General features: G+C 48.2%; 1 protein-coding gene across 1 annotated transcript; it reads right to left on the reverse strand.

The window, feature by feature from the left end:
• Nucleotides 1–21998: 21998 nt before the first annotated feature.
• Nucleotides 21999–23854, reverse strand: LOC119448253 (uncharacterized). Its single transcript, XM_037711663.2, has 2 exons — nt 23574–23854; nt 21999–22354 (listed from the first exon to the last, which is right to left on the reverse strand). Exons 1-2 carry the CDS (start codon nt 23822–23824, stop codon nt 22102–22104), a joined length of 504 nt encoding a protein of 167 aa, XP_037567591.2. The 5' UTR covers nt 23825–23854; the 3' UTR covers nt 21999–22101.
• Between the last annotated feature and the right edge of the window lie 657 nt (nt 23855–24511).

Genomic DNA, 24511 nt, shown 5'->3' on the forward strand with positions numbered 1-24511 from the left:
TAACGATGATCCCGAAACCCGGCAAGCCCATCAAGCTACAAAACCTGCGCCCGATCTCTCTCGCGTCGTGCGCGGGAAAACGCTTCGAGCACATGGTCCACAGTCGACTCTCGCCCTACCTGGAAGAAGGGGGGCACCTGCCGAACACTATGTTCGGTTTCCGGCCTAACCTCTCTCTCCACCCAGGACATTCTACTTCAGGTAAAAGAAGTCATCGACGGCCTCAGCACACGCCACAAGAGTGCCTTCTTGGCACTCGACGTGAAGGGAGCCTTCGACAACGTCTCACACGAAGCAGTGCTAAACAGCCTACAGCATACCAACTGCGGACGGAGGACATACAACTACGTCCGGGACTTCCTGACGGGTAGAACGGCGACCATAGGCATGGGGAACCTCTACACCGAGAAGTTCCAAATACCGCAGAAAGGAACCCCCCAGGGGTCGGTGATCTTCCCGTTGCTGTTCAATAGAGTGTTTTAGTTGAGCGTCTTTACGGTCCGCTCCGCTCCGAGTTGCCCCGCTAAGCCGCATCGGAGCGGCGGGCGATTTTCACGTTTTAGTTATGCGTGTAGCGTAGCGGAGCGGACCTTTCGTAGTTGCAGCGCCCTCTGGCCAAATTCAGCGTAGTGAAACAAAATAAAAAAGAACGTTTTGTCACTTTTACAAAGTAAGACGAATATATATATATAACTTATTTGTTCATTAAGTATCTAGACGGGTGCTTGTAATGCGTTAGTGGTCCATTTTATCGAGTGGAAAATGAAGCGTCGACTTGTTGAACGCCACGTGATAGCCAGCGAGGTTGCATTTCGAATCCAATCCAATCCTTTCTGACGCCAATGCGCTGGCGACGTTTTTGTTAGCTGTGCTGTTCACTTTATTTCCTTAAATAACCAGTTGGAGGTGTATTAAACCAGTTATTTGCGCTCGCACGAGTGGTGCCTCGATGCAAGGCGCTTCGATGCACGCGCGAGAGAGGGCGCGTGCATCGCCGACCCTCGCTAGCGAAAGACGGCAGCAACGCTCCCCGCTCCGCTTAGGCAGCTTGTAAGCGGACCGTGATTCTCGCTCCGCTAGCCCGCTTGCGGCTAAGCGGAGAGCGCATGCGCATTCGTGCTTCCGCTCCGCTCAGCACCTAAGCGGAGCGTAAAAACGCTAAACTAAAACTGTCTAATATAGCGATGAGGGTATTGCCGAACCTCTTGGAGAACATCAGGAAGAACATCCGTCACGCAATGTATGCAGACAACCTGACCATATGAACGTGCACAGGATCGGTGGGCGAACAACAAGACACCCTGCAGGAAGCCATCGACAGGACCGAGCATTATCTACACCACTGCGGTCTTTCATGCGCGCCGGAAAAGTTGGAGCTCCTGATCCTCAAAAGGAGAACAAGAGGGCGGCCTCCGCAGTAGACGCCGGACCCAACGCTGACCCTACATGGAGTCAACATACCCAAGGTGGACATACTCCATATTCTGGGCCTCACTTTCCAGAAGGACGGTGCCGGTCTCGCAGCTATTAAAAAGCTGCAAGCGACAATTACCCAAGTCGCGCACTTGGTGCGAAGAGTGACTAACAAAAAGCACGGCCTGAAAGAACAGGACACAATCAGATTAAAACAAGCCCTGATAATCAGCAGAGTCACTTACGGCACCCCGTACCTGGGTCTCAAGGACAGCAAGAGAGACAAATTGAACACCCTAATACGAAAGCCCTACAAGCTGGCACTGGGGCTTCCACCGACGACGTCGACGGAGAAGCTACTCAGCCTGGGCATCCACAATACTTGGGAGGAACTAGCAGAAGCTCACAAGACGAGCCAGATAGAGCGACTCAAGCTCACCAGCACGGCCAGGGACACCCTAATAAGACTTGGCTACCCAGTCGAATATGAGTCCAGAAAACAGCGGGTTCCCCTACCCCTGAGGGAGAAATCACGGTGGCCAGCATCCCGTCTGAATACAACAGAGCAAGGAGTCGAGCGAGAGTGCAAGCTCTACGTAAGGCCTACGAAGGACCAAAACAAGAAGTCAGACTCACCGACGCGGCAAAGTACAAGAACAGAGCGGCCCACGCTATCAGCGTGATCAACGGCCAAGGACAAGAGGTAGTAGCGGCCTCGGTAAGCACTCCAGACATCGACTGCGCGGAAGAAACGGCGATAGCCCTGGCGGCCACTACGGGCAAGCGAGAGGAAGATCACATAACAGTCATCACGGACCCACAAACAGCATGTAGAAATTATGAAAAGGGCCGCATTTCCAAACAAGCCCTGAGCATCCTCGAAAAACTAGACAATTTTCAAGAACTGTACATTGTCTGGGCCCCGGGACACGAGTCCCTGGCGGGTAATGTAGCGGCTAACTCCGCTGCCCGAGATCACATTCTCCGGGCTATCCCACAGGGTTCACGAGCACCGCTAGACTAAGATGATAGCGTCCCGAAAAGATACGCCGATACCCTGAGTCATTACAAACTGGGTAGGAGGATCTACCCACCCCCGCATCCCAAGCTGACAAGAGAAGAGGCGGTGATCTTTCGCAAACTACAGACCGGCACATTCCCGCACGACACCCTGCTACACGCCATGTATCCTACGAGCTATACTGACAAATGCGCCTTCTGCTCTGCGCCCAATACCCTCTACCACATGGTATGGGATTGTCGACAAAACCCATCGACACCACTCATCACCGGACCAACCGTCGAGCAGTGGGAGGCCCAGATGACAAGCCCGAGCCCTGAAGACCAGCATCGCCTAGTGAGCAGGGCCAAGCTATGGGCTCAGGCCCACGGCATCTTGGACTAGGGACGCCGCCCACCTCGGATGATTTTACCGTCTGCTCATTTCTCTAAATAAAGTTTATTCCTCCTCCTCCTTATTTGGTGTGTCGGAAGTACTATTCCTTGAAGTAATTGGGTCCGCACAATGCATCAGGCCGGACCCAGGCAAGGTTGCAGCCATCAAGACCATGGAAGTTCCAAAAGACGTTGCAGGTGTCAGGCGTCTTCTTGGGACGGTCAATCATCTGGTTAGGTTCTTGCCACACATCTCTGACATAACCGCTCCAATCGGAGCCCTCCTCAACAAGTCTTCAAGTTGGACTTGGCAGCATGAACAAGAGGCCGCATTTGTCAAGGTGAAGTAGATACTGACATCCGATAGGTGTATGGCCAAGTACAACCAGTCGTATACCACCACTGTCTCAGCTGATGCTAGCTCGTTTGGACTGGGGGCAGTCCTGCTGCAGACGCAGCCATCTGGCGAGCGCCGTCCTGTCGCTTTTGCTTCGAGAGCTATGACGAAGACGGAGCAGAGATATAGCCAAACTGAAAAGGAAGCTTTGGCTATAACCTGGGCTCTCTGGAGGTTTGAAGAATTTGTGCGTGACATCCCACTCGACATTGAGACAGATCACCTACCCCTCGTCTCTCTTTTTGGTAAGATGGAGCTCGACATATTGACTCCAAGAATACAAAGGATGCAGATCAAAATAATGCATTATCAATTCAAGGTGCTTCATGTGTCTGGTAATCTCTTGGCTACAGCTGATACTCTCTCACGCACCAACAACCCGAATGAATCTCTCGTGGATACTGTGCAGCTCCTTACCACAGATACTGTGGCCTCCACACCCCTTGATGTAATGGAGCTCTATGTTGCAGAAATAGTGGCTGCCACATTTGAAGTTGTGACACTAAATGTGCAGGAGGTGCGGCGAGCACAAAGTTCGGATGGCGAATGCACTACATTAATCTCCTTCACTCAGCGGGGGTGGCCTCGGAAAAACAAGCTGCCGTTGCACATCTCCAAGAATTCCTCGGTGATTGATGAACTTTCTGTTTGCGACGGCGTACTGCTCAAAGGTGCCTGTTTGGTGATTCCATCGTCACTTCGTGTAGTCCCGCGTGTAGTCTTAGCACTACTATACGAGGGACATCAAGGCGTTAACCGAAGCAAAGCCCTTGCGCGAGATTCAGTATGGTGGCCTGGTATCTCTAATGATCTGGTCTCTCTGGTCGCCAACTGCATGTTAGAAATGCGCTGTCACTCGGGTTAACTTCGCCGAGCCACTTATACCGACACCTCTCCCGGATCGTCCATGGCAACTTCTCGGCATGGACCTATTTCACTTCAGTGTGCAAACTTTCCTCCTGGTGGTTGATTACTACTCGAGGTACCCAGAATTAATAACCTTGAGGAGCACAACCGTGCAAGCTGTCGTCGATGTGCTAAAGAGCATATTCGCTCGCCACGGGATACCCGAGGAGATTCGGTCTGACAATGGCCCGCCGTTCTCGTCACGAGATTTTACAGCCTTCGCTTCCTCGTATGGCTTCGTCCATACGACAAGCAGTCCCCACTACGCCCAGTCGAATGGGGAATTGGAGAGAATGGTCAGGACGGTCAAAAACCTCTTCACCAAGGCAGAAGACCCCCACATGGCTCTCTTATGCTACAGGAATACCCCAGGCGCCAATGGTTTTAGCCCGGCTCTGCTCTTGATGGGTCGTCGGCTAAGGACCAAAGTCCCCAGGAAGGAAGAGTTGCTACACCCAAATGTGCCACCGAAAGACACAGTAGCATTGAGAAACACATCCTACCAAAGAAAGAAAGCAGGAAAGGAGCTGCAATCAGCGTCATCGGGCCAGGCATCAAATGCAACTTCCAGTAGGACAGCAAGTCTGGGTGCGGCCAGAAAACGTAAAATGAACTGTGTTAAGCCCAGCACAGAGACCCAGGCGCTACATAGTAGAAACAGGACAAGGCGGTATCTCGCAGCGCACCAGGTGTCACCTTGTCCCCTTTGTTCCAACATCACCGCCAGCCCAAGCTTCATCAGAAGAAACCAAGCCACCGCCGCAAGTAGCCCTCCCAACTCAAGGTCCTCCAAGTACCACTGTAACGACGAGTGACTCGGGACAGGCTCATGATCGTGTTGGTGTTGATAGTGATGGTGGGGTTGACGGTCGCGATGGTGTTGTGCGCACGCGTAGTGGGTGACGCGTTGTTCCGCCGGACCATTTGAACTTATGACTACCGAATGTCCGGAATGGGGGGAGATGTAGAGGTCGCTACTATTGTGTTGGGGAGTGACGCCCGCTCCTAGCTGTGAAGCGTTTGTGCAAGGCAGAATAAAGAGTGAGAGAGAGAGAGAGAGAGAGAAATAACTTTATTAATGAAAAATAGGGTTAAGGGGGCCGGAGGGTGGGTCCTTAGTCCAGGACTCCAGTGGCCATCGCCACGCGCCGTGCCTGGTCGAGGAGGCTCAATTGAGTCTCCAGGTCAGTCCGGGCGAGGATGGCTGCCCAAGGCTCCCTAAAGGAATTTTGTGCTAAACGGGGTGAATTTGAATTTTGGGGTCGTGATTGGCACTCCCATATCACATGGGGCAGGATGGCCTCCCCCCACACCAGGGGCATTGACTGGCATATCTGGTTGGCCAGATGGCATGCCATCGCCCCAGATGTGGGTAGGTGTTTGTCTGGATTTTTCTGTATAGCCGAACCTCCTCCACTGTTAATTGCGGGTTTGGCGCGGCGAGTTCTTGGCGAGAACGACGTTGATGTTCTAAGACATCGCATGCTAGTATTTGATTGTTATTTCCGATTGGGGTGTCATTCCTTGCTCGGATTGAAGACTCGCGAGCAAGAGCGTCTGCCCCTGTGTTACCAGTGACACCAACATGCCCTGGACACCATACCATGTGATGTTCGTGTCTTAGTCGATCGCCCAAGATGTTAAGGGCGATCCTAGGCATTCTTCCGGGGAGGAAGAGTCGGCAGGCCGCCTGGGAGTCCGTAAGGACGTAGGCGGGCCTGTCTTCTCCCTCCCGTGTCTTTATTGCCAGGGCCACTGCAGCCGCCTCCGCTGTGCTGGTGCAGATTGTGCGGACTGAAGCTGTTGTATGGTTCTTGGAATACCGGAGGGTCCCGAAGCAGCCACGATAACGTGTCCTTTAATGTTCCGTGCTGCGTCCGTGTATATTGTGTCGGGGTTACTGCCGAATAGTTTTTCTAATTGTTTAGCTCGGGCATTACGCCTGCCTGAATGATATTTTGGTTTCTTTTTTTGATGGATGGGGGAGATCTTTAGTTTTTCTCGCATCTCCCTCGATATGTCCACTAGTTCGCTGCTGCAGTATTGTGGGTTGATCGGGTATCCCAGCTCTTCTAGGACCCTCCTGCCCGCCTGTGACATATTAAGGCGTCCTCGTTGTGTGACCATTGTCATTGCTTTGAGTCCTTCAAATGTGTTGTACACCCCAAGAGCCTCGAGTCTCTCCGTGGATGTCCCCAGTGGTAGACCCAGGGCGGCCTTATACGCCGTGCGTATTAGGATGTCTGCCTGCTCTGTCTCTTTACGGTTAAGCTCGTGATACGGGAGGCTGTAGGTAATTCTGCTTATTGCAAAAGCTTGAACTAGTCTTAATGCGTCTGATTCGCTTAGTCCTCTCCCGTTCTGCGTAATTCTTCCTATCATTCGCGTAATTTGTTTTACTGAATTCTTTAGTGTGTTTAGGGTATGGTCTGCTCTAGTATTGTGTTGTATCCACAGCCCTAAAATCCTCACTTTTTGGGATTCTTTAAGTGTCGAGTCTCCAAGCTTCAGTTCAGCCTTTTCAGTTTTGTTGTAATATTTTCCGTGCACCGTAATGCATTCTGATTTTTCAGGAGCACATTTCATTCCGTTCTCAGTGGCGAAATCGTGCACTATGTTTATGGCGTTTTGAAGAGCTTGTTCTTTTGTTCCGATTGAGCCTTTTTTCGCCCAAAGAGTAATGTCATCCGCATAAAGGGCAAAATGCAGATTTGGACACTTTTCCAGCCTATGGGCTAGATTATTCATCCCCAAGTTGAACAGTAGGGGTGAGAGGATGGCTTCTTGTGGTGTGCCCTTATTTGGCATATTGAAAGCGCCGGATCGGGTTTCTCCTATGCCGATAGTAGCAGTTCTATTCCCCAAGAAAGGTTTGACACAATTGTAAGTTTTTTCACCGCACCTGGTTTTCTCAAGTTCTTTCAATATTAGTTCGTGCACGATGGTATCGAATGCGCTTTTGAGGTCTAGGGCCGCTACTAAATGTCCACTACCTGTTGGAATGTGGCTCAGTACCTCTTCCTTCAGTCTTAGGAATACATCTTGTGTCGATAAGTGCGGCCTGAAGCCATACATATAGTTTGACAAGAGGTTATTGTCTTCTATATAGTTTTTAAGTCTTGTGTGGATGACTCGCTCAAAAAGTTTTCCCAGGCAAGACGTGAGTGAGATGGGCCTGAGGTTTTGTATGTTACGAGCCTTGCCGGGTTTAGGTAACAAAATTATTTTTACCGCTTTCCACTGCTCTGGAATTTTCCCGGTTGGCCATACCTCTCTGTTAAAGTATTCAGTTAGTTTCTTAATTTGTTCATGATTTATGTTCCGTAGCATTACATTAGTTAACCAATCCTTTCCAGGCGCTGTATTTTTCTTAGCTGCCTGGGTTGCTGCGAAAAGCTCTGCTTCCGTTATGGGGGCATCCAAAATTTCGTTCGGCGGCCCATCGTATGCTTTCGAGTATGACTGAATAATTGGTTCCCCTATGTATCTTTCTTTCAGTTTGGCTATGAGTTCGCCTTCTGTGCCCTGGAATTCTCCCACTATGGTTGCAAGGGCGCGTGACGATTCTGGTTTTGTTGCTGCTGGGTCTAACATACTTCTAAGTATGTTCCAGGTTTTCTTTGTGGCAAGGTTTCCCCTTAGGGAATCACTGAGCTGCAGCCAATTTTCTGTTTCTAGTTTCTGCGCGTAATCATTTGCTTCTTGTGCAATTACCTCTATTCTTGCTCTGAGTTTTCTGTTAAGCCTTTGACGCTTCCAGCGTTTTGTGAGGCCTCTTCGGTAGTCCCATAAGTGTAATAAATGTGGGTCTACAGCGGGGTGTTCCACCGTCAGAGTGATGCTCTTGGAGTTAGTCGAGTGTGCTGTTCGCACTTCTTCCGACCACTGGTTGATATCTTTTATCTGCCCTTCTGCAAAGAGATACTTTCTAAATTTTTCCCAATCAGTTATGTTGGCTGTTCCAAGCTGTCTACGGATTTTTGGTGACGAGGTTGATAGACTGACAGTATAATGGTCACTGCCTAGTGTTTCATCTAGGTTCTTCCAAGACGCTGCCTCTATGTTTTTGGTAAACGTCAGATCGGGGTAAGTGTCTAAACTCACACTGTTCCCCAGTCTAGTAGGCGCTAGCGGCAGCGTTTCTAGTTTTAGGTCGAACTTGTCCACGACCTGCACCAGCCTGGTGCCCTTTGCCGAATGCCTTACGTATCCCCAGTGCGAGTGGGGTGGATTGAAGTCACCGGCAACAATTAATTTATCTTTGTGATTCATTTTACCAATTGTTAATTCAATGATGTTCTCAAAATCTGTGACTTTTTCTTTGGGGGGCTGTATATATTAACAATGAAAAATTTAGGCTTCCCCCTCTTTTTCGTGTGAATTTCAATAATTTGGTGATGAGTTGAGCCTTAAAGGGGTTCATGAATACTAGTTGCGATGTTCTTTCTCACCAACGTCGCTACTTTTGAATGCTTGGGGTCCTGATATGTATAGTAATCCCGTAGCTTTACCGGCTTACTTCCTACCTCTTGGAGACAGATTATATCTGGCCGGGTTAACGATGTATTAATGAATTGTTGTAGGGCTGCTGCCCTCTTTTGGTAGGTGCGGCTGTTCCAGTGCCAAATTTCGATGTTTTCCTCCAATACCCGTGATCTATTGGCCATGTGGGGTCGATAATTCATTATCGGAGGAGTCGGAGACTACTACATTTTTCGTTTTTCGCGGTTGTGGAGTCCCGGGGTTATCGCCGGCTCTTTTCCTTTTCATTTGCCGTAGATTGTTGATGGATTCGTCCACGTAAGTTTTAAGATTTTGAAATTCATTAAACATCTGTTGTTGGAAGTTTTGTACTCCCTGCAGCTGTTGAACTAATTGTTGCAACATTTGCTCTGTTGAATTTGTTTTAGGCTCTGCTGTGTTACTCTCCGCGCCACCCGTTGTGGGAGAGTTCGCGATTGCTGTTTTGCCTAATAGTTGTTTAAGAGACGCGATCTCCTTTTTGAGCTCAGACAAGCTCTCTTTGAGTGCGCGGTTTTCCGCTATCATTCTTTGGTATGCTATATTGGATGTTATGGGAGCCTGTGGTTTTGCCACCTCCGCCCAACTCATACTGGTACCCTTGTCCTCCTCTCCCTGCCCGGGCGTGTGTCTCCCTGCGGCACCGGCCTTCTGGATCCTGGGAATGTGGTTTAGGTAAGGGAAAAGAGTTTGTTCGGATGCACTGATGCTTGGTCTTGATTTTGAGTTGGATCTTGATTTTGAGTTGGATCTTGATTTTGAGTTGGATCTTGATTTGGGTTGATTCTTATAGTCTATGTCAGGTCTTTGTCTTGATCTCGATCTGGAACTTGATCTGGATTGGTGTCCCTCCGGCGATGGAGATCTTGTTCGTGAGGTTCTGCCTGGTAGCCTTGGCCACATGTCGTCCTCCGATTCGGTGTCGTCCGTCACGAACCATCTATGTTTTCGCGAGGTTTTTGAGTGCCCTTGTTTTTGTTTGTTTGCGATTGGTTTCGTTGGATTTAGTCGTTTAGCGCATTCTTTTGCTCCTGTTAGATGGTCTGCTCCGCATGATGCGCATTTTGGGGCACAGTCATGGTTGGGGTCAGCTCTTGTATCCCGCATCTGTGGCATACAGGAAGGCTGAGGTTCGGGCAGACGTCGGTCCTATGCCCTATTTGGCAACACATTTTACATGTTTGGATTGTATTTTTGTAAGGGAAGCAGGTCAACTCAGCCCCCTTATAATACACTTGCCTGGGAAGAATATTGCCATAAAATGTAATAACGGCTGTCTTTGATTCCCCGAGCATTCTTGCATAGATGATTTCTACTCCTTGAGTTCTTATTCGTAAGTTGTTTTTCAGCTCCACGGGGTCCGTCTTTGGTTGCAGTCCGTGTATAACACCTTTGAGCGTACTTCTCCGGTTGCAACGTAAGCGTTTATATCGTGCATCTTGCCGTTGAGGCTGATCGAAGTTAGTTTTCTGACCTTTTCCGCCATTTCTTGTTCCGGTGTCGATACTATAAAGATATTAGATCCTGGCTTTCGGCGTAAGAGAAACTTTTCACCACTGACCTGGCCTCCGCTCGCTTTGGTAACGGCTTCGGCTAGTTGGGGGCTGGTGAAATCCCTTATGGCGAGTCCTTTGTGTGGTCTGACAATCACTTTAAAATCTTCTTTGGGTAGCGGCGGCAGCTTCTTGTAGATAGGTGTCTTCTTAGTGAAGGGACTGGTTCCTGCGGTCTGATATGCTGCTCGCAGCTCTCCGCTGACCTGACCCGATCCCCTTGTTTGATTCTTTTTCTGTTTAGATTGCTCTTTCCTTTGGCGAAGAGTTAATACAGTCTGCCAGTCTCCGTCTTCTTGTGTTTTGTTCGGTTCTCTGCCATTCGATGCAGTAAAAGGACCCACGGTCACCAAAATGCCCGCACTGGGATCCTCTTCTTCTTGATAATCCATTACATCACGCTCAGGAGGAGGAGGGAAAACTTTATTTTCGTCAGATGCAGAGTTATTTAAATTACTGGGTTTCTTCTGCTAGGCGGCGTGAGGTGGCCGTAAGCCCAGAGTCCGTTTTGGGCTCAGTGCGCCTTCAATGATGCTGTTTTCAACGTCGTCGTTGTATTTGCAGCGTCGCTCGAGACCCGCACGCTCGACATCGCGACACAGGGCACGTGCGCCGCCGGTGCCGGCGTTCCAGTCTCAGCTGCCTGCCCGTTGTGGTCAGAGCAGTTCGAGTTCAATTTCACAGTAAACATTGGGTGAACACTCACAAGTCTTGTGTCTCCTGGTTCCTTGGAAGTTGACGAATCAGGTCGTGTCCGTAGCTTCCATGTTTGGTCCCAGAAAACGGCTTCCACAAGCGTTTTTGTCAGAGCGCAATCACACTCCGTCAGCGTTCGTCGGAGCACGCGCTAGCTAGGCAGAATAAAGACAGTTGTTGTTTGGGTTCAGTGTCCACCGGCTGTCTCATTAAGGGCTCCTCAAGCGCTCAGGCTATGGCTTGGATACCGTCCCCGGTGAACTGATAACACTACACAGATGACTGTGTGTGGCTTGATCTCCTTACTTCCTAGTATCCCTAGGGCCAGCTTGGATATGGTTTCTTTGGCAAATGCCCGAACGGGTGATCTCGAGTCACTGTAGATTGTTGTCCTCTTGTCGTCCAATAAGGCCATCGCTATTGCAGCCTGCTTTGTGATCTCAGAGGACATCTTCCGAATCTAGACTGAGTTCGTTACTTGACTTTCATGGTCTAAGCTAACCGCATCAAAGGCCCGTCCGTCGGCGTAGCGCGCTGCGTCTACGAAACTGTTCTCCGAAGCCCGTTCACGAGCCTTTTCCAGGAGGGCCTTCGCGCGCGCCCGACGTCTTCCAATGTTGTGTTCCGGATGGACGTTTCGTGGGATCGGGGCGACAGTGATGCGGTCCTGCTCTTCTCGAAGGATGCTGCAGAACTTCGTCTTGACTACTGTGGGGGGAACGCGCAGCTCCTGTAGGATGTGTCTTCCAGCTTGGGTGGTAGATAACCTGACGAACTCGGCCCTCTCCTGCGCTTCCGCTAGTTCCTCTAGCGTGTTATGCATGCCGAGTTGAAGTAAGCGTTCTGTGTGTGTGTGTGTGTGGGGAGGCTGAGAGCTCTCTTGATTGCCTTCCTGATTAATGTGTTGAGCTTATCCCGCTCCGATCTTTGCCAGTTGTGCATGCCCGCGACGTAAGTGAAATGGCACATTACGAACACATGTACCAATCTCACGAGATTATCTTCTCCGAGGCCTTGCTGCCGGTTGGCCACTCTTCCTATTAGTCTGATGGCGTTGTTCGTCTTCTTAGTGAGTCACAGCACTGTCTGGTTGTTAGAGCCACTCGACTCGACCATAATGCGGAGAATCCGGATGGCATCCACCCTCGAAATATAGCCTCCGTCGTTTTTGCGTAGTTTCATGTCGCATTCGGCGAGTGGCTTCCATCCCTTTGGTTTGGGGCCTCTGCGCTTAGGTCGATATATTAGCAGTTCCAACTTGTCCGGTGAGCACCGAAGGCCCTTGGACTTGAGGTATCTCTCGGTAGCATCAACCGCCTCTTGCAGGGCCGTCTTTACCTGTCCGTCGCTACCTCCCGTACGCCAGATGGTAACGTTGTCTGCGTATACGGTATGACTGATACCGTCGATAGCAAAGAGCCTCCTGGATAGACCAATCATGGCGAGGTTAAAGAGGGTTGGGGATATGACTGCCCCTTTTGGCGTCCCCCTAGACCCCAGCTTGATCATGTCTGAGGTCAGGTCCCCGGGGTTAAGGGTGGCTTCTCTGTATGACAGGAAAGATGTCGTGTAGGAATGAAAGTGCTTCCCCAGGTTAAGGCTTGAGATTTAGGAATTGAGTTTGAGTCTCTAAAACGAACGAGTGAAGAATGTTGTCAAAGGCCTTTTGCAGATCTAGACCTAGTATGGCTCTCGTTTCCAGCGTATTACGGTCAATAATGTGATGCTTGATGAGCTTCATCGCGTCCTGCGTCCAGAGTCCGGCCCTGAAGCCGATCATGTTGTGTGGGTAAGCGTCGTAGTCCTCCAGGTAGCGAGAAAGCCTGTTTAGGATTGCGTGCTCAGCAACATTCCCCACGCACGATGTGAGTGAAATTGGGCGGAGGTTGTCGAGGCTGGATGGCTTGCCTGGCTTGGGGATGAGAATGGTGTTGGCCGATTTCCACATTTTCGGGACTTAACCACTGCTCCATGCTTGGTTAATGATGTCCGTTAGGCATTCGATGGACTAGTCGTCCAGGTTCCGTAGGGCTTTGTTTGTGTTCTTGTCCGGACCCGGAGCCGATCTGCAGTTGAGGGCGTAGAACGCCTGCCTGATCTCCTCAATCCCGAATTCTGCGTCGTGCTCAGGGTTCCCGGAGCCTTCGTAGTCAGGGGAAGGTGGTGTAGGGCCCGATGCGACCGATAGGTACTTCTTCACGAGTCTGCATAAAATTTCCTCGCCGGAATATTCTCGCTTGGCTGCGTGTAGGGTGTGCGCCAGTGTGTTGCGTTGGTTGGTTTTAGTGTTCGTCCCGTCGAGGAGATGCTTTAGGAGGTTCCAGGTTCCCCCGTTGCGCACCTGCCCCTCGATCGAGTTACACACCTCATCCCATTGCTGTTTAGAGAGGGCTCTGCAGTGTTCCTCTATAGTTCTGTTGATTTCTCAGATCTTTTTAACTGAGCCTGTGGTTCAGCCGTTGTCCCTCCCACCTGGCGAGGAGGGACTGCTTGGCCTCCGACAGGGGAGCCAGACGACTGTCCATTTTTTCCACCGGGAGGTCGGTACAAATCTCTTTGGTGGTAGATTTGATGTCGTCTCTAACCTGTGCAACCCATTGTTCGAGGCTAGGTTTGTCCTCACTCTCCGTTTGCTCTTCCCTAATCTTGCGAAACTTGTCCTAGTCTCTGTACTGGAAGATGCGTTGTCTCTTCTGCCCGACTTGGAATTGCGTGGCCAAGGTATAATGGTCGCTACCAAAGTCTACCCCGAGGTTCGTTCACTTGACCGCTGAGATGCTTCTGACAAAGGTGAGATCCGGTGTCGTGTCATGGCTCGACGATGTCCCGCATCTGGTGGGGAATTCCGGGTCAGATGACTCGAGAAAGGTTCCAATGGTTGTTGCTGAGCATTTGCTATTCTCATTAAGTTTCCCCTTTTGACTGTCCTCTTCTAAACTGCATATAAACTTTCCTTCGAACGGTTGGTGGTGACCAACTAGAAATTACATGTCTCGCTTGAAGTATCGCTTAAATACGTTTCTAACCTGGCAGGCATAGTACAGGGACAAGGGTAGCACAGTACCAGAAAAAAGAAAAAGTTTGTGCGACTTGCACAATCACAACTCAATTTCCAGCGTAGCGGTTCCTTCAAGCTGTAGCATTAAGGTTTCCAGCAGCCTGTAATTAAACAACATAGATTAGAACGTTGATCGGCTATGACGCTTTTGAGCACTTGGTTAAGAAATATTTAGCAAATGCCGTATTCCACCCACGCTTTAACTTGCATGCACATCAACCATAATGTTCCCTCACTTTCACCATAGTTGATCTCAGTGGCTTTTACATGCGGGTAGCTTCATGTAACGCTATTTCTTAAAATTTCTTAAAACGCTCTGGTCCGCTGGCATAAGTAATTTACTACAAAGGACATAATCGACCAAAGCATTTTGAGCTATATGTCTACACATCACTTATGACCTTCCCCAAATTTCCACAAAATATAAAGGAATGTGCCTCGTTTAGTTCACTAATGACACTGCTAGTGAGTGGTGTAACGAATGAAAATACGAAAAGAACGAGGGCTCAGTAAATATTTGCAGATCTCATAATTAGGCCAGATACGTTAAAGGGATACGGACACAAAAGTTGCCGGATGGTTTTTTGCGTCGGAACAAAAGTTGAAATGTTAAAAATGACGAATACAACAAGCTACTTAGAAAAAAAAAAGAACGAGGAACATCTTTTTTTGCGATTTTTTGTTGCACCTTGCCTCCAAGCGGCCGCCGACAGAAGCTGAAATTTGACGTCATAACACCCACCCGCGCGCGCGCGGCCAGGGCCCGCCACAGCCATCGCAGTGGTTCCGGGGGTGTCGGTCCCTTGCAGCGTTTGTTTAACCCCTTTCGGCGATCTTCGTGCGTGGTCCGTCTGAAACATTGTGCCCGTCGGCGCTCCATGCAGGTGGTGCGTCTTACATGTGCCTTCCCGCGGTCGTCGCTCGGTAATGACGTGTCCGTCGCGGCGGAAGGAAATGTCCGGACATTGCTGTTATAACAGTATCGTCGGTCGTGACACGCCGTCGCACACGTTTCCCAGAGACGAGAAGGTGCGTAAACTTTGGATACCTGCATGCCTGTCAGCCATCACGCCCAGCCTGGAGACCTCTAAAAAATGACTTCATTTGCGCGGACCACTTCGTCGACGATGATTCTGTGAGCAGCTCGGCTGTGCTAAAAAGCCTCGGCATGCCGCTCAAAAGGCGACGCCTAAAGCCTGACGCTGTGCCATCGGTCTTCTCACGAAAACACAAGGCAGAAATTATCAGCAGCGCGTTTGAAAACAGGAGGCGAAAAGATGTCGGTACTGTTTTCGTTCACTTGCAGCCTTCTTTAGCAGTGTGAGGGCGAGGCTGGGGCGAGATGCCCGAGGCTGGGCACGAAGGCAGTAATGTCTTTAAAAATGTTGGCAAAGCATAGTAAAACAATACAAGGCTAGCGCGTGCGAGCGTGACTCACGAGATCTGTCCTACATGGCAGCGGGGCAGACACACACACAGTTCTGCCTCTCCACAGGCTAAAAGCGGGGAAAACTGGGGAGAAATCTTCGCGCTACGGTTCGCGAAAACCTGACCGGCATTTCCACGGCCGCCTGCTCTTCTTCGTCGCTTGACGTGGAAGGCTCGTAACCATAAGCGGTAATATTTCTTGCCAAGTTGGAACGGTCCTCGTTTTCTGACGTGTACTCATCGCTGGTAGAGGCACCAGAACTCGAATCCATGCTCGCGATGGCCGCGTCGGCACGTTTCAAATGACCGCGGCCGGCCGGCCAGCTATCCGACGAAGGTGTCGTGACGTCAGGCCTTCCAACTCCCGCGGGTCGAGCGGCGAGACGCGCGCTCACAAAAACGTCAAAAATAAAGCCATCGGCTCAAAAATGAGCTAAGGGACCGTTCACACAACGCACATCTAACGCTATAAAGCGCGTACATACGTAATTTCCTCTAAACGTTGCAATCAACCTACACACCGTAAACTTTGCATATGCATCGCCCATAACGTGCCCCATATTACTGCGAATTGTAAGCAAGATGACTTGTTTAAACCACCGAGGACACCACGGGCACCATTCTCCCCATTTTGTTGCGTATTCAGACTTGTACGTAACGAATTACATGCAATTAATTACTCGTAAACAATTACATTTCTTCGCAATTTTGTAACTTTAACGAATACCTTTTTTTTACTTGGTAACGGTCACTGTAATTCAATTACATTTTTTAGTAACCAATTACATGTAACCAGTTACTTTGTTGGCGGGACAAGCTGTAACAGAAGACGTAGCTATTAGCACTTTAATTTAGCTGCAATTACAGTAGGACGCACGTGGATGTGCAATGCCGTAGCCTCGTGAATCCGCCTGTTTCAATACGCAAACCCGAGTTTTGCACACCTCTCTTGGAGGTGCTTTTAGGCGGCATCCATAGGTGGTAAGAGTTTGTACTGCAATCTTGGCTAAGCGCAATCTCTGGTTTCTCTCATATAGACAAGTTCTCGGACGTTAAGCGTACATGTTCCTGTCTGTCTGCGTGATACGTAACTCGCATACACTTATTTTGCAAATGTAACTGACACAGTATTCTGAGGACTGCAAGATATTTCGTTATATTGTCGGCGTTTATTACGCACATTTTCCTCATCTGTATGTTATCATCATCCTCACACTTTTGCCTATCCTCCTCTTCGCCTGTATATGTCATCATCATCATCGCCTGTATGCTGCGTTGGTTCGCTGACGAGCTCCCGGGCCTAATAAACGTCGTCCCAACCGAGACGTCACAATATTTTGAATTACATAACGGATTAATTTAGCCACGTTTTCAAGCAACGCGAACTGGCGTCCCTTATAATTCTTCGGTTTAAATCTAAATTGCTGGCGAGTGAAGGAGGCCGGCAAGAGCTCCACGAGACAATGGCCCACGAATTGAACTGGCGTTGCTATGACTCCATACCGATGGCCACTTCAGAAGTTGTTGCCAACAAATCACCTGTGAGCAATTGTCTTAGCTTTTGCCTACCAGGAGCGTCTTCTCCGAGCTCCAAGAGCAATAAAGCACTACGATTCATAGAGGATCCAGATGCGATCATTGCGGCATTGTGCTACCACGATCTCGTGCGTAAGGTACGCTACATACCTACAATACTCACGCTACATACACTGCATACGCTACATACCGCCATTCCTCCCAGCGCCCACATCGAGCGAATTTTCAGTGTCGCTGGTGATGTCTTTAGGAAAAAAAGAGAGATGAGTGATGAAAGTTTTGAAAAACAGCTGTTAGTTAGGAATGTGTGAATGACTACAACGGCGCGCTGAAGGATCCAAGCCAGGTTCTTTTATGTATGCACTGTATTCGTGCAAAACCTGGCAGGGAAGTAGCGCAATAGTGCTAAAGCACTAAAGGAAGCTAAAGGTAAGCTCATGTCGAATCCCTTAGCCTCACTTCTGAAATCTAATGTTCGAAAGTTTTGGCATATGATTAACCCCCGTCTTGATAACTTCATTGCCTTGGTAGACACAGCTGGCAACTCCTGTTCCACAAAACCAATGTGCTACTATTCTAAATGACACCTTCTTGAGAAATTTCTCCGTAGTTACAACTACTAATCTTCCAGACATTTTTCATTGCAGTTACTCATTCATGCCTCCCATTATTGTTGACGCGGCTGGAATTACGAAACTCATCAATAACTTAGAGCACCATTCCTCCCCTGGTTATGATTTTATTGATTGCAAGTTTCTGAAAATATACTTGTGTTTACAGTTCAATCATTCTAACAAAAATATTTCGGCAATCACTTCACACATCAACTCTTCCAACCCAATAAAAAATTGGGAAGGTGATTCCAATCTTCAAATCGGGCAATAAAAGTTCACCATGTAATTATCGGCCCATTTCCATTACTAGTACATACTGCAAACTCCTAGAACACATTATATACTCGAACCTTGTCACCTTTCTCACTAGCTCAACATAGCTTCCAGAAATCATTTTCGTGTGAAACGCAGCTCATATCATTTACTCACAAACTGCACCGCATTCTTGATCGTTCTTCGTTAGCTGACTGTATTTACTTAGATTTTTCTAAAGCGTTCGACAAGGTCTCCCACATACTTCTTTTTCATAAACTTAGTCAACTTAATATTGATCGCAGCCTTTTTTTTTTGTGGATCAGAGATTTCCTTTCAAATCGTTCCCAATTTATTGTAGCCAATGAACTTTCCTCTAACCAAAGTCCTATTCAATCTGGAGTCCCACAAGGATCCGTATTAGGCCACCTTCTTTTTCTCATTTACATTAACGACCTTCCTTCTTTAGTTTCTTCTAATATTCACCTTTCCGCTGACGACTGCGTAATTTTCCGTGAAATAGTTACTGATAACAATGCTAACATTCTTCAGTCAGATCTAAATTCTATATCCAACTGGTGCAATACTTGGCTAATGGAATTAAATATTAACAAGTCTAACGTGATGCGTGCCTCCCGTGCATCTAGCAGTCTTTTTCCATGTTGCCTGAACAACTCTCCCTTAGCTGCGGTTTCCTCCTATAAATATATAGGCGTTCATATCACATCTATTCTAAATTGGTCTTTGCATATTGAGAAGATAATTAACAGCGCTAATCGCATGTTGGGTTACTTACGCCGTAACTTTTTAGCAGCTCCTTCATCTTTAAAGCCCTTGTTATATAAAACACTCATCATCATCATCATCATCATCATCATCATCATCATCAGCCTATATTTATGTCCACTGCAGGACGAAGGCCTCTCCCTGCGATCTCCAATTACCCCTGTCTTGCGCTAGCGTATTCCAACTTGCGCCTGCGAATTTCCTAACTTCATCATCCCACCTGGTTTTCTGCCGTCCTCGACTGCGCTTCCCTTCTCTTGGTATCCATTCTGTAGCCCTAGTGGTCCATCGGTTATCCATCCTACGCATTACATGGCCTGCCCAGCTCCATTTCTTCCGCTTAATGTCAACTAGAATGTCGTCTATCCCCGTTTGTTCTCTGATCCACACCGCTCTCTTCCTGTCTCTTAACGTTACTCCTAAGATTTTTCGTTCCATCGTTCTTTGTGCGGTCCTTAACTTGTTCTCGAGCTTCTTTGTTAATCTCCAAGTTTCTGCCCCATATGTTAGCACCGGTAGAATGCAATGATTGTACACTTTTCTTTTCAACAACAGTGGTAAGCTCCCGGTCAGGATTTGGCAATGCCTGCCGTATGCACTCCAACCCAATTTTATTCTTCTGTAAAATTCTTTCTCATGATCAGGGTCCCCTGTGAGTAATTGACCTAGATAAACGTACTCCTTTACACACTCTAGAGGCTGACTGGCGATCCTGAATTCTTGTTCCCTTGCCGTGCTATTGAACATTATCTTTGTCTTCTGCATATTCATCTTCAACCCAATTCTTACACTTTCTCGGTTAAGGTTCTCAATCATTTGTTGTAATTCGTCTCCATTGTTGCTGAATAGGACAATGTCATCTGCAAACCGAAGGTTGCTGAGATATTCACCGTTGATCCTCACTCCTAAGCCTTCCCAGTCTAGGAGCTTGAACACTTCTTCTGAGCATGCAGTGAATAGCATTCGTGAGATTGTGTCTCCTTGCCTGACCCCTTCCTTGATAGGTAACTTTCTACTTTTCTTGTGAAGAACCAAGGTAGCTGTGGAATCCTTGTAGATATTTGCTAAGATATTCACGTACGTCTCCTGTACTCCTTGGTTGCGCAATGCCTCTATGACTGCTGGTATCTCTACTGAATCAAATGCCTTTTCATATTCTATGAAAGCCATATAGAGAGGTTGATTGTACTCCGCAGATTTCTCGATTACCTGATTGATGACATGGATATGATCCATTGTAGAATATCCCTTCCTGAAGCCAGCCTGTTCTCTTGGTTGGCTGAAGTCAAGTGTTGCCCTGATTCTATTGAAAATTACCTTGGCGAATATTTTATACAATACTGAAAGCAAGCTAATGGGTCTGTAATTCTTCAATTCTTTAACGTCTCCCTTCTTATGGGATCCTAAAACACTCATTCGATCTAAGTTCATAAAGTTCATAAAACACTCATTCGATCGAAATTAGAATACGCCAGTCCAGTCTGGGATCCAAGCACAACAATTTGGTTGCGTTACTACTTCTTTCTGAGGTTTTACGTGCCATAACCAGTTCTGATTATTAGGCACGCCGTAGTGGCGAACTCCGGATTAATTTTGACCACCATGGGTTCCTTAACGTGCACTAGAACGCAAGAACACGGGCGTTTTTGCATTTCGCCTCCATCGAAGTGCGGCCGTCGCGCCCGGGATTCGATTCCGCGAATTCGTGCTCAGCAGCGCAACGCCTTAGCTGACTGAGTCACCGTGGCGGGTTAAGGTTGCGTTACTAGAGAGAGAGAATAAACATCTTTAATGTCTAAATGCAGGTTTGGAGAGGCGTCCTCATTCCAGAATGCCTTGAGCTCGGGCCGCGTCCTGGGCCCTCGCAATCAGCCGTTGCTGATCTTCGAGGTCGGAGCTGGCCAAGGCTCTCTCTAACTAGAAATGGTACAGAATTGGTCTACTCGCTTCATCTGTCCCTGTTGTAACTGCACTGCCAGTATAACTTCTATGAAATCGGATATCTCTCTTCCATCATTAGCACCCCGCCAAAAAATAAATTTTGCTTGAACTTTTTTCGTCGACTTTTTTTCATAGACCCGACCCACCGTGATGAATTCATTCTTCAGCCACATTTTATATCTGACCGTGTTGACCATCGCTTTAAGGTTGGTATCGAGCCATGTCATACTAAAACCTTTCTTTACTCATTTTTACCTCGAATTTCACAAGATTGGAATCGCCTTCCTTCCGACATTGTTTCCATTTATGATAACACCCGATTTAAATCTGCCTTAGCTAACATTGTATAATTAGGAGTTCCCATGCTTTACCATGCTTTGTTATATTATTGTGCACTATATTTATTCTCTACCCATTACCCCCTCTAATGCTTCGGCCGTGAGGGTAAATAAATAAATAAATAAATAAATAAATAAATAAATAAATAAATAAATAAATAAATAAATAAATAATAAATAAATAAATAAATGCTTTTGTGGCAATTAAATTAAGAATATGGAAATACATACAGGGGTTCCACTGACGCTTGTTTGACGAGGGAAGGTTGACAGAGACTTCGTTTAGTGCGATGCTTGGCCCTTTGGCTGGTACTTGCGAAGATGGGGTGCCTAAACTGAAGTTCCTTAGTTCGAGATCAGGAAATTTGCAGCTAATTGTACATCGCTTTGAATCGTCTTCGCCCGGCAATGCACATAAAATGTGCTGATGATGAGTTCAAAGATCAGCGGTCACCACGGCGTAGTTGTAACTTCTCTAAGACACCCCTGAGCAAAAGTTTATGGACCTCAGGACCGTCGAAAAAACTGGATTTCTTTGTAATTAATATGCATAAACTTAAATTAAGTGCACTGGGAAGTTCGTAATGCCAGTGCAGTGCTCAATTTCATGTTACATTCACAGGCAGATGATTAAATCAGCTTTATCGTGCAACCCCTGGTCTGTGTATTTATGCGCACGAGTGCACATTACCTAACGAAGGAACGAGTCCGATATATCCTGCTTCGCTATTAACTAATCGAAGACTCGCCACCGCCCGACCGGCAAGCCGCAAGTTCATTGGCCGCAAGTGTACTGATGCATCGAACTTGCCTGTGCCCAGATGATACTCATCTTAGAGCTGTTCTGAAACCAAGCATCCCTTTTCTTTTTCTTTTCCTTGTTTACTTTCAACGCTGAAAATAAGAGCATGTACAATGCTAGTTCGCTCTGCTGCCGCGAAAAAACTGACGTCCACTGCATGGACTGTAAAACTGTTTTTGACAGGACTCAGCCTTGTGTAATTAGCAAGCTTTTAATTACTAATTCAACGGCATTCTCTTCATTAATACAGTTGTTTTCTATTCAAGCCACTATGAACTGCTAAGCTTGTCGTCACCTGCTAAAGCTGACGGTTATTACGCACAGCCATTGTGATTATTAAGGAACTTTCTCAATTCATTTGACTCCTGCATAGCGCACTATGACTGCTACATCATCTATATGCGCTGTCACAGTTATGTGCAAGCTACGTGCTCTTCACGTGCACGACGAGTGTCCATGAATAAGCTACTTCCACAAGTGACCACGTCTCGTACGCCGAAGTCTCGGCGGCTGCCGCCGGCGACCGATGCGCATTTCGGCCACCAGCGCCAGGAATGGCATCACCGTACCCAACAGCGCAGCAGACACCAGGGTGGCGTGCACGTCCTTCAGCCCCAACGGCTGGAAGCCCCTCTGTCGCTGCGCGCAGCGTCCCCAGTCGGGAAGCATGCGCTCTGTCCACAGGCCCATCAGGCCAGACTCGCGAAGCCAGCCAAGCCTGCGGACATTCAAGCAATGGGGAGAAAGACAAGTTAATTTTTAAGAATGACAGAGAGGTCGACCTGAAGTTCACTCCTCTGGTCTGGTACTCTACGTAGGGATAAATCGAAGGAGAGGGGTTACAAGCAAACGTGACCGGCGACTTGAAACTCTGATGCGACAAGCGCATAGGACCTACTTCCTGGGTCGTAGTCAGAGATAAATATTGTGTCGGTGCAGAAAGTTGGCCTAGGTAGTTGTAAACTTGATATTATCGAATATTTGCAATGCTTTACAGAAAAATAAAGAGGAAGGGGACAGGTCGAAAAATGGCTGTATAGTTCACGGCACCAGTCTGAAATCAAAGAGCGCGCCGGCAAATAATGCTTATTGTTGCCGCTTTGAATCAGAACCTTAAAATTTCACGACACGCAGCCCTTACCTACAATGCGGGAATCGAAATGGCGTCGCATAGATCGGCGACAACGTGCTGAAATTAAACCGGAAATTCGTTGCTCTTGGTATCGCTTCAGAGAAAGGAAACTGTGCTGCGGTTGTTGTACAGCGGTGGCAACGTCAAGAACTCGGTTACTTGAAAAATATACTAAAGATTAGTGCTAGGCTTTAATGCTAGATTGCGCTTTTATAAAATGCTAAATCGAGATAGAAATGGCAAATGAAAGAGAAGTGGACCAGAAGTATACCTGGTGTAGAAAAGGACAAGAAATGAAGATGTCGAAAGGAACTGTCATTATCTTAGGACGCTGTAGATTAGACGCGCTCCTTACAACTCGCCACTTACCCCGCTCAAGCTCGTGTGACTTGAATTCTGGCGCAGTACGCATGTGCAAATGCCATTTCAGAATAGACACACACACTGTGCCGGAATTTACGTCACACAAGCTTGAGTGGTGTGGCGACAGGTGGCGCTGGCATGCTTTTCGGCATAGGGTGCCTCGATGCCCAGCGCCGCTTTCGCTGGCATCGAGGCACCCTATTTCGGCACGCACTCGCAGACGTCCGTTACTTTTGCTCACGGCTATGTATACAACTGCCTGTGCAATATGCACTTCGTAAAGCCAGTGACACGTGCACCGACCTGTGTTCACAGAAACGCCTGGTATGCAGGCACATTACCCCCGCAATATGTGCAGTCTGTACAAGTGAATGTGCCGTATTACAAAGAGCGTCAACGATGTGTCCGATCGATGATGTCGGAGGGAAGACGGTTGGCTCACCTCTGGTCCAGAGCGCGGCGGAAACGTGGGTCGAGCCGCGCGTTGACGTACAGTCCGAACGAGAGAGTGTTGATAGGTTCGCGGGCCACGTAGAACTGCGCTTGCGGGTAACGCGCACAGCTGCGGCCTACCACGTAGCGAAAGCTGGTGCGGTCCGACAACACCACGGCTCTCCCGCGGGCCACCTGTGCCAGGTGGGCGGGTCGGTACAGCTCCTGGATGGGCACCTGGCCCGCGTGGCGCTCGACCATGCGCCACACGCTGCGCCACACGGCACGATCCGAGCTCTGCGACGTGTACACGACAGTGCAGATGTATCGCGGCATTGAAGTGAAGGCAGCCAATGAGCGACAAGTCATTTGGCCATTCGTGAATGGTACTGTCACTGTCACTTAAGTACTATTAGGAAAGCGCATGGAACCACATGCAGATGTGCAAGCAGTCGTAGTGACTGCATGTATAACGCTGCTTTTATAACCATGAACTCAGTGTTGTCAAATGAGCTTTAACTTTTGGAAACGGTGGCCTGTAATTCAATGCTATCAAATGTTCACGCGATACTTTTCGCTGTGGAGTTTGTTCGAGCACATTTCGGACCTGCTGCATGATTTATTGGGACAGGCTCGAAGTTGATAATCCCATGAGAGAGGGCTATGTGCTGTTCACTTTAATTTTACTACTTACGCTAGATACTTCACACAGGCAAGATGTGTCCGTGTGTCCCTTATTTCTGTGAACGAGAAAAAAAATGTGCGTAGCTTGCACTGGAGGCGCAATGCTAAAGAGACAGCGGAACTGATGGACACCAAGCTAGTTCTGGCTTTTGGGCTAGGCTAACCACTACGAAGTCATCCCCAGCATTTTCCGTAATTTATTGATTACTGATCGATTATCGATTAGCTATTGATTGGCTATCGATTGGCTATTGCAAGGTATTG

The sequence above is a fragment of the Dermacentor silvarum genome, chromosome 4 (genome assembly GCF_013339745.2).
Source record: "Dermacentor silvarum isolate Dsil-2018 chromosome 4, BIME_Dsil_1.4, whole genome shotgun sequence".
Taxonomy (NCBI): domain Eukaryota; kingdom Metazoa; phylum Arthropoda; class Arachnida; order Ixodida; family Ixodidae; genus Dermacentor; species Dermacentor silvarum.